A 10,822-nucleotide genomic window follows, 5' to 3' on the forward strand; every position below is an offset into this window, starting at 1 on the left:
CAAAAATCTCTCTAAAAAAGAAAAACAAAATTTCAAGACCAGCAGTTAGCATAATGGCTATGTCGCTGGACTCCCATGTAGTCAACTGCAGTTCGAGTCCTGGACCCAGCAACTTAAACTCATGCTGGGCGCTTGAGCGTGTGTGCCCAAGATCCCGAGAGGAGAATGGAGGAGAAGGGATTGTGGCTTGGCCATCCCCCCTGGGGGGTGATTCCTCACTTTCTGTCTCTCTGTCTCTCTCTTTCTGGTGAGTGCACACACCCTTTAGCAAAAACCTCTCCAGAAAAAGAAAAAAAAAAAAGGAAAAAAAATTTTAGTCGCATTAGCATGTGAGCTACAATATCAGCTAAGCCCTATCTGTGAACATGTAATAGGAAGGATATGGAGTGTTGATGTAACATAACAACTGCATTTATTTATTAGAAGTAAAATTTTCAGTCATTCATAGATCAAAATGTACTTTTATCTTTCAGAATGATAGGTGAGACAAGGCAGTTGCTAAATTAAATTTGCGATGAAGTAAGCATAAAGATTAATACTGAACATGTTCTGAGGTCAAACCGGAAGAACTTCTTCAGGAGCTGGAAGCTTCTGAACCCAAAAAAAGGAGATGTTTTGATTGTGAGCGTGCTAACATAGCTTCAGAATTGGAAGAGTCTCCCAAAAATCTGGACAATTTAACTAGCATTTAGCCTGCATCAAATATCCTCTGAAATACCTGGCCTTTCCACAAGGTGAATAGTTTCAACCATCCTTCACAAAATTACTGCATCTTCCACAGTCTCAGACACAAAACACCCCTTGTTTAAATCCTTAGCTCATGGATCTGTAGAGAGGAGCCTTCTATCCAGACTTTTCAAGTGAATAATTATGCTGTACTTGCAAGGGCCATTTTCATATTTGTTTTTATTCCTTTCATATATTACATCACATTGGTATTTCTACATTCCTTTTTTGTAAGTCAGACTCAGACTTTTCTCATTATATGTGGTGTCCAGTTATATATCTGGCTTTCAAAGAAGAAAAGTGTCATCTGTTACTTCAACACCTATCAGGTGGTTCAATTTCATCATTTACCTTTGGTAGTGAGTTTCATAGCCAGCAGCAATGCCAATACAGGACTTATTGTCAGTCTAGCAAAAGAACTTGCTCCATTATTTGAAGTTGTGGACATTTTCTAATCTGATTTTGATGTGTTTTATCTTCATTATAACAGCCCAATATCAATCCAGCAATATTTAAACTATAACGATGCTTTTACCCTGTACTCGTGAAAGTACGCCTTATGCTAAAGAAAGAACCTGTAACTGTAACTTGCAGAGAGATGAATTGTCACAGTTCTTTGTGTGTGGTCCCTTCTTATTTAGTGAAATTTAAAGAAGCCATAAAAATGACTCAGTCTATCAAAGCTCCTGTGGAGATAGTCCTGTCACCAATATGGATGACATCAGCTTAGGGGATCAAAATCAAAATGGTCTGTTGGATCACGTGAACCATGATGTACTCTCTTCTATGCATTATGCCCCGGCCTGAAAGATGCAGCAGTCCTTTTTTTATTGTGAATAATGAAGACATATTTCCTTTAGATTATATTTTATTTTGTTGCATTGACTCTGAGGGAGATAAAATGGTGTTAAAAAGTAATAAAATCAGTATAATCACTAACTATCCTTTGTATATATTATAATGATGCTCTATTATAAAAAGTGACAATTAGAGCTAGTGTCCCCCTACTTTGTTTATGTTCTTTGTGAAATTTAAATATGGTCTGAGGAAGGACATTTAGAAGAAAAATAGGGAGGTAGAGCATTAATGTGACAAAGAAATGTGGTATTATCTGTTGAAGATATTTTATAGTTTTATCAACTGGACAAGGGATAAATGTTCACATGTTGAAATATTCACTTTGTAAGCTAAATAATATGATTGAACGTATAAAAGAAAATGAAACAAAAAAGTAAATAAAAAAACTCAACTTTCCAAAAAAAAAAGAAATTTAAATATGGATTGTTATTGAATTCTGTTTCCAATATCAGTATGTATGTTAACATGATGGTATGGTTATTTTTTCATATATAAGTATGCATAATTTACTATTTTAAAAAATATAAAAAAGAGACATACTTTTCTGAGCAATAGAACTATAAGTAATTATAAAATCATAGACTATTTTGGATAAAACAATAAACATTTTTACTTTTGGTGTGTTTCTGTGTGTGTGTGCACGAGCAGTTCATTTTTGTTGTTGTTGTTTTAGTCTCACTATGTGACTGACTATCCTTCTGCGTTGGCAGGGAATGCTGACATGGTCTCTAAAAAGATACCTGTCTCCCTCATAGAAAGTATTTATCTGACCAAAAAGACCAAGTGCATTTTGAGAAACTACATATTGTCCTTTAAATGTTTTCTTGTTGGGTCTTCATTGTATTTGACATATAGATTTTTTAGCTCTATGCCAATCATGAATCCTGGCATTTAGTAGAGGCTGGCAATGTCCTTTGTTTGACTCAGGAATGGCAGAGCTAACTGCAGCAAGCCTCAGTGGGCATGGTGCTCACAAGAGAAGTGTCATGAAAGCCTCCTTTAGAAGCAGAAACATTAAAAAAGCAAAGTATTTCACTTGTTAAGAAGACTATAAGCAGGGCTACCAGTTGGCATAGTGGTTAAGGTGCTCCCTCATGGCCAGGCTTGGTTTGAGTCCCAAACCCTGTGGCTTGAAAAATTATGCCAGGTGTGTGTGCATGTATATCCAAACTCCCAAGAGGAAGATGGAGAAGGAACTGTGGTGTAGTGATACCTCCTGGGGGACGATTTCTCACTTTCCCTCTCACTGTCTCTGGCTCTCTGAGGTAAGTGCATATATCTCACAGTAAAATCCTAAAAAATTAAAAGTAAAAAAAGGATTTAAGCTATAGGAGGGAAACTATAAAGCCTATCAAACTTTGTTTAGAATATTCTGTACATCTCTTAATTACTGTTAATAGAAGAGTCACTAAACATAATTCTAGAAGATCCTGTAAGCTAGATAACTGTGCATACTAGTCAGGTTGAAGGGAAGTGCTTCGATAAGACTCATAACTCTTCCTAGCAGCATCAACCGAAGCCCAAGTCTTACCTGTATTGTTTCTATGCATCCAAGGAAAGACATCAGGACAGTATTGCTTTTAATTTTTATAATGCATATATATATGTATATACACACACAATAATATGGACACCCTCATAGTTGTCATGGTTTGTGAAATATAATTTAGTAGATTCTAAGATGTCAAAAAGCATGTCAGTGTGAAAGAGTAAGAATTATCCATAGACACAGCTGTGGGGGAGGGCACACTGAATGCTTCTTGGCAGGCTAAGGCTACGTGGAAGGCCCTGGTTTTGATTCCCAGCCTACCCTAAAAAGGTAAGTGTGATGGCAAATATCTGTAGTTGCAGCTATGTGGGAAGCTGAGGCAGGGAATATAGCAACACAGCAAAACTCTGTCTAAAGGAAACACTATACACACACACACACACACACACACACACACACACACACTAAAAATGGTTCATAAATTGCACGTGTGATGAGTTATTTCAGATATATCTAAATTTACAGTTTGGTCAACAACAAAAAGCAGTTTTATTTTTATTTTACAAAAAACTAATATGAACTTTTAGAACAGCTTTTAATTTCTAAACTGATAATTATATTTTACTTCTTCCCTTCTGCTCATCTTTGTAGCAATCTTGAAAAAGAAATGAAAAGTAGTTCTGGAGAGGCCACCAATTGGCATGGTGGTTAAGATGCTGAACTCCCATGTGGCCAATTGCAGTTCAAGTCCTGAACTTGGAGGTTTGCTTTCTCACTTCCCCTCTCTCTCTTTGTCTCTCTAGTGAATGTGCGTGCACTATAGCAAATTAGAATAAAATAATAATAATAATAATAAATAATAATAAATAAATAATTATTTTTTTAAAAACTGCTCCTGGAAATTTTAAAACTCAACTCAATGTGGAATTTTTGTGTAAACTGTAACAGACCCCTGTCACTTCCTGCTCAGGAATCTATATTCTGAAAATTTTTATGTTTCTCATATTGATGAACACATTGCTACATAAAACGTTTTAGTTCTATTTCTGGAAGGCCATTAGAACAAAGCTTCATATTCAATATAGTGCTTCATCATATAAACCAAAGTTTAAATTATAATTACTTGCAACACTTTTGTGCTTATAGGAGATCGAGTATGGTTAAATTATTTTGTAAATTTTAATTGCTTGGTGTTGGCCAAATATCACCAGTAGAGAGACCATCTCTGTAGCTCAAAGGTTAAGCATCATGAAGAGTAAGCCAGATCTCACATGGCAGACCAGGGTTCAGATCCTAGCTCTAATAAACAAGGCATGTTTCCATGATCCTGAGGGGTAGGTAGAAAACCCTATCATTTGCATATATCACATTTTCTCCTTTTTTTCTTCCTCTTGATGTTATGAATATTCTTGACCTTGGAAAGAGATTGTTTACTTTCTAGGAACATCACTTTTTATATTATGTATTAGATTTATTTTATCAATAGGTGTTAAGAGGGGTTTTATTTACCTAAGATTGATTTTTCCCTTTTATGAATGTGTTCTATCTCACTATTGCATGTATATCTTATATAATGCCTTTAAATAAATTTATAAGAATTTTAAGAAAGTCTTGAACATGTTTTGTTAGATTTTCATGCATTTTATTTCAATTAGAAATGCTCTCTTTTTTTTATTTTCATGAAGTTCAGAATTTATTTGTTACTTTATAGCCCTTATAGATTATGATTGAAAGTTTATTTCTTGTCCCTAGAGGGCACACTTTTTAAAATTTGTTTTATTTTGTAAAATTTTATTTATTTCATTATTTCTTGTTTACATTTAATTGTATATTTTTGTGGGGTACAATTTGTTTTTTCAAAGCATGCATGTAGTTTGTATTAATAAAAATTTTTATTCTTAATTTACTTAACTCCTTTTTTTATAATTTATTGGTCTTATCACAGGTTCATATTATGTTTTTTTCAGGAAACCAACTTTTTGATTTATATGTTTTAATTGTATATTTATTTTTATATCAATTTTTGATCCTATGTTTATATATTTTTCTCATTCTTTCTTTCCCTCTAATATTATTTCTTCAATTTCTCTTATTCTTAATTTTTTAGATGGTGGCCCAATACCTTATTGGTTTAGGAAGCTGGATCTCTTATGGCCAACTATGGTTCAAATCCCTGCTCTGGTGGCTTAAAAAAGAATTCCATGCACGTGTAAAGCATGTTCAAAATTCTAACAGCATGGAGAAATGGAGGACTAAGAATTATGGTATGAGTGTAATTTCTCCTCGAAGAATCTATTTTCTCTTTCTCCCACTTTTGTGAATACATACTCCCTCTGACAATTAAAAGGAAAAAATGAAAATAAATTCAAAGTTTATTTATTTATTTATTTTTTCTATGAAAAAGAAAGACAAAACAAAAGATAGAGAAACAGGAATCCCTTGGGAACCAGCAGTTAGCGTAATGGCTGTGTCGCAGGACTCCCACGTTGTTGACCGCGGTTTGTTTCCCAGACCCGGTGGCTTAAAACTCACGCCAGGCGCGTGTGCGTGCGTGCCCAAGATCCCGAGAGGAGAATGGAGGAGAAGGGATTGCGGCATGACCATCCCCCTTGGGGAGTGATTTCTCACTCTCTGTCTCTATGTGTCTCTCTGTCTGTCTGGCGAGCATACGTGCCCTATAGCAAAAACCTCTCCAAAAAAAAAAAAAAGAGAGAAACAGGAATCCCAACAGAGCATCCACACTGCAATTTAACCCTAGCATAAGCTGGCTTGTACCATGGACCCATGGACACACATGTGCCCAGAGACGTGAACTCAGGACCTTCCCCTGGAGATTTATTTGTATTACCACTGTACCACTGTACCACTGTACCACTGCCTGCCCCCTATCCCTATTTCACTAATTTGTTAATTAAATGTTTAACCATGCAAAACCAATGTTTTGCACATTTCTTTTCTAATATTGTATACAATTAAGACCATAAAATTCGAAGAAACACTTAAGCTTTATCCTCATAGTTTTAAAGTTACGTTTTTTATTATCATTCAAGTCTAAGTGTTATCTACTTTTCTTACAACTTCTTCTGAGACTCATAAATTGTTTATAAGTGTTTTTTAATAGAATAAGTGTAAACATTAAATTTATTCTTTAATTATTTACTTCTACTTTAATTACCTCATTAAAGCAAGGGTCAACATGGTATAAACATTATTAATTGTCTTAGTCATGTTGAGGTGTGGAGACTTCTTTTATGGATTAGCATTTATGGATTTGCTTAATTCAATTTATAATTGAAAAGCTGACCTATATTCTATACTCCTACTAAGCAGGGCATGTTAATTATTCTCTTTGAATTTTTAAATCTTTATTTATGACTTATCTGATTTATATTTTTTATTTGATATCTCTCAAAAATTTTATTCTCTTTTCTACTTTAGGACCTATCCTTTATTTTACTGCACACATGCATATGTGTGTATACTCACAAAAAACCTGGCATTTGAGTGAATGATTGTTTACTTCGTAGAAGCCTACGGGTTCTTCCATGTAGAGTTTTCCCATGTTCTTTAAAAATAAATTTTACAAAGGAAATCACATATTGATTACAGATCTAGGAGAGACAGAAAACTGAGTAACTTACCTGTGAAATATTGGGATAGTTTATAGATTACATGACTGTAGTCAACAAACACCTTTCAAATAATCGTGTTGAAAAAAATTTTCTCTTGTTATCCTACATTTACCTAAAAGGTAATTCAAGTTAAAGGTCATATGTAGCACAGTTCCTGGGTTCATGGAGTTTCTGGAAAACACATACTGTCAGAAATGGTAGAGAAGGGGCAGACCAGCTGGCATAATCAGAGTCTCTAGGCCTTTAAACTACTTTTTTTTTCTTCCTTTTCCTTAGAGTTACATTTTTGGATTGAGTTTATATTCTACCTACTATTTGATTTTGAAAAGATATTTATCCATTTTCATGCTGTTGGTGATTTAATAAGGAAATGGACAGAGAATATGTGATTTTAAATGGTGAATCTGTATCATGAATTCCTGTGTTATCAGGGATGATGGAATTAGGCAGAGACATAGGATGGTTCTGTGAAGTAGGTTCCCCACTCCTACTCTGAAAAGGAAAGTAGAAATTACTGAAAGCAGAAAGGCTGACCAGGCAGGCCTTTCAATACCCCACACAAGAGAGATTCGCTATGGGAAAGACAGGCACTGAAGCAGCAGCTTCACTTCTGCCACAAGATACTCAGAACCGTAGGATTCTTGCCTCAAGTAAAAGAAAAAAAGATAATTAGGGGCTAAATGATGTAATGACACACTGGGAAGGTTAGAAAATTTGGATCCTATCCCATTCTGAGCCTATATCAAAATTGACATGCAGTCTACGTTATTTCCACCTCTTGACTTCAGTTTTATCTTCTTAAAGACAAAGGAGTTTTGTCTGAATGACTTCTTAAGTGCCACCTGAATCAGAAGTTCAATGATTCAGTTACTTCCTAGTGGCATTCTTCTACTTAAATGTTGTTTTTCAAATCTTTAAGGTTATGTGTTGGTTTGCCTTGAGACTTCAACATAGCCAATTTTCACTGCAAAAGAAAAATTACTTTGACTTGGAAAAGCAAAGAATCACGGGCTGATTTCTACTACAGTTGTTTTTCTCCTATAAGATAAATCTTGGTGGTTTAATTATTGTTGGGTTGTCAGAGAAGCCATGATACATTTTTGTATATTTTTCTGACAAGTCAATAAAATTATTTTGGTCAGCCAGGTGGTGTGGTGATTAAGGCTGCTGGATCCCACGTAACTGACTGCATGGTTGACTCTCAGATCCTGCATTTTCAAGAACATGCTGGGTGCATGTGTGAGCATGTCCCAAATCCTGAGAGGATTCTTGGTCATCTCCTTGGGTCAGAAAGGGGATATATTTTCATTCTCTCTCTCTCTCTCTTACTAGTGAGCACAAACACCATATGTCATTTTTTATATATATATAGAAAATGTTTCCCTTCATTTAGAATCCACCAAACGTTAGAGCAGACAGTATATTCCATATCTGTGCGGGATGATCAGGAAAATGCTTTCCATGGCTACACTGTTTCAAATTGGGCACCTATCTACAAATTAATAGTTGGGGATGCTCAAATATTTTATGATCTTCAAGATTAGTATATTAAGATGAAAGTAGTTGAGAACACTAGAATTTCTTTTATCTTTGTCAGGATTAGTGAATTAAATGGAGGCAAATGCCACTACGTAGCACCCCAGACACATTTTTCTCCATGCACACATGTCTTCTTAAAAAATTCAGTGATCTTTACATTAGCAATAAAGCATTTCAACATTATTGTTTTAAAGCAGGGAACCCAAAACTCATTTACTCTATCGCTAAGAAATCAGGAGAAAGTGCTAAAGAGAGAGAAGAAGAAATAGAAGCAAGTTCTGCCCAGAGAGTTTCCATTTCAAAAATTAGTTTTCTATCTGTATTTCAGTAGAATTATATCCACATTATCCTGAGACAGGGAGTCTCCTAGGAGGATCTTACAGTTCCACCCCTGGTACGAAGAGAAGCTTCAGAGAAGAACTAAATGAGTGTGCAGGGTGGGTGGTAGGATTTCAAAGTGTGACACTTGGGTTGACTGTTAAGTGAAATTCTGTGAGAATTCCTTTTATTGTCTTTAGTCCCTTTGCCATTTATGCACTTCTTTCTATCAATTTTCATGACCTTTCATAACTGCTAGTTCACACAGAACAAAAAGTCCATTTCTTGAAGTTAGTCAATATGTTCTTGCTGCTGCTGGTGTTTGTGTGTGTGTGTGTGTGTGTGTGTGTGTGTGTGTGTGTAAGAAAAAAGAAATTGACAGTAAAATTGCAAGCTTTGAACCTACAATTGTGCATAATTTTAATATCTCTACTTGGCTCCACTAGTTATTTTTTCATTCATGAGACTCCATCAATATTCCTGGTTGACTGACTGATTTCAAATTCAAAGTGTAGGCTATGTTTTTGGAATTCATTTTAGAACATAGGCATACCCAGTGCCCTCAATTCCAATCCCCATTCATTTCTATTAGAGAGTAAATGCTCTGCTTCAGTTTCAAATATCCTTTCATTATTTGGTCATCCAGGAACATTCAACTCCACATACTTATAAGCCTATTAAGCACACTCAAAGCAACCCATACAGGAACATGAACTTAACAAGTCCACTTGTTTTTCTTTTGGTTAACCTTACTCACTGTCTTTTCAACCCATCTCCAAGAATCCTATCTTGGCCACAACTCTGTAGTCTGATTGGTCCTTTATAATTCTCTCGACACAGTTGGATCTCTATTTAATTTCTAAGCCTACCTAAAACGCTACACTTTATCCTATTTTATTCTGAGTAGCATGTTAGTAGGTTCAAGGAAAATACTTCTTCTAATATTTGAATTATTCTCAATACGAGACTGAATGCATTTTACTCATTGTTCAATGCATGTATAAAATAGTTTTGGATTGAAAGTTAAATTAGGTGATTTAGTTGACTTACTAACCAAATTCTACAATTACCAAGTAGATGGTCTATGACTTCACACATCCTCAGAACCTCTTCCAAACAGCTCTAATCCTCTGAGAGATCCGCTTGATGGCCTCCTTCACCTCCTTGTTACGAAGGGTATAGATGATAGGATTGAAAAAGGGGGTAAAAAGAGAATATACTAAGGCAATAAACTTGTCTCTGCCCTCAGCCCGGATTTCAGGGGGCCCCACATAGACAATAAAGGCAGAGCCAAAGAAGAGTGTTACTACAATCATGTGGGAAGAACAGGTGGAGAAGGCCTTGGCACGGCTGGCAGCTGAGGGCAGCTTCAGCACAGCTTTTAGGATGCCCCCATAGAGCACCAAAATGAACATGAGATTGCATGTGTTGATTATGCCAATTACTGCAATATAGATGTGAGAATGCCAGCTTGTGTCCACACATGACAACTGCATGAGAGGTGCCAGATCACAGAAGTAATGGGCCACCTTCTTAAAGCAGAAGGGCAGAGTTGCCGTGAGGCTAGCTGGAACTAGAGCCGCTGAGAATCCACCCACCCAAGTGGCCCAGGCTAGCCACAACTGCACCTGTCTGCTCATGAGTTCATGGTAGCGGAGTGGCTGGCAGATGGCAAGATAGCGGTCCAGTGCCATGACACCCAGCAGGTAGCACTCAGTCAAACCCAAGGAGTGGAAGATATACACCTGAATAAAGCACACAGTTGATGAAATGGGTGAACACCCATGGAGCAGGGTCTGCAGCAGTGTGGGCACCGTGGTGCTGACGTACCAGAGCTCCAGGAAAGAGAGGACACTGATGAAGAAGTACATGGGTGTAGAGAGTCCTGAATCTGCACGAACCAAGATGATGATGAATAAGTTCCCAGTGAGGGTGAGGAGATAGATGCACAGGGCGCCCAAGAAGGCAAGGGGTCGCAGGGCCCCAGTGGCTGTGAAACCAGAAAGTATGAAGCTCCAGGTCCAGGTGTGATTGACGTGATCCATGACACATAGGAACAAGGGGAAAAGACAAAAGATGAACTCCTATTTCTCCACAAAATTATCAGGTATCTTTTACTCAGGAAATTTTTCCAGAAACAAATGAATGGCATATATAGCCTACAAAGAAAGTCCAAATTATAAAATCACTCCTTACTTTGTAAAATATGAACTGAATTTTAGAAGACAGAAGTGATTTGCCCAATATCTGTTCCAGACAA

The 10,822-nt window shown here is 36.4% G+C and overlaps 1 protein-coding gene across 1 annotated transcript; it reads right to left on the reverse strand.

The window, feature by feature from the left end:
* Positions 1 to 9,662: 9,662 nt before the first annotated feature.
* LOC102470500 (olfactory receptor 6N2) lies at positions 9,663 to 10,607 on the reverse strand. Its single transcript, XM_006159094.1, has one exon. The coding sequence runs from the start codon at positions 10,605 to 10,607 to the stop codon at positions 9,663 to 9,665; it is 945 nt and encodes a 314-aa protein (XP_006159156.1).
* Between the last annotated feature and the right edge of the window lie 215 nt (positions 10,608 to 10,822).

The sequence above is a fragment of the Tupaia chinensis genome, unplaced genomic scaffold (genome assembly GCF_000334495.1).
Source record: "Tupaia chinensis unplaced genomic scaffold, TupChi_1.0 Scaffold000623_1, whole genome shotgun sequence".
Taxonomy (NCBI): domain Eukaryota; kingdom Metazoa; phylum Chordata; class Mammalia; order Scandentia; family Tupaiidae; genus Tupaia; species Tupaia belangeri.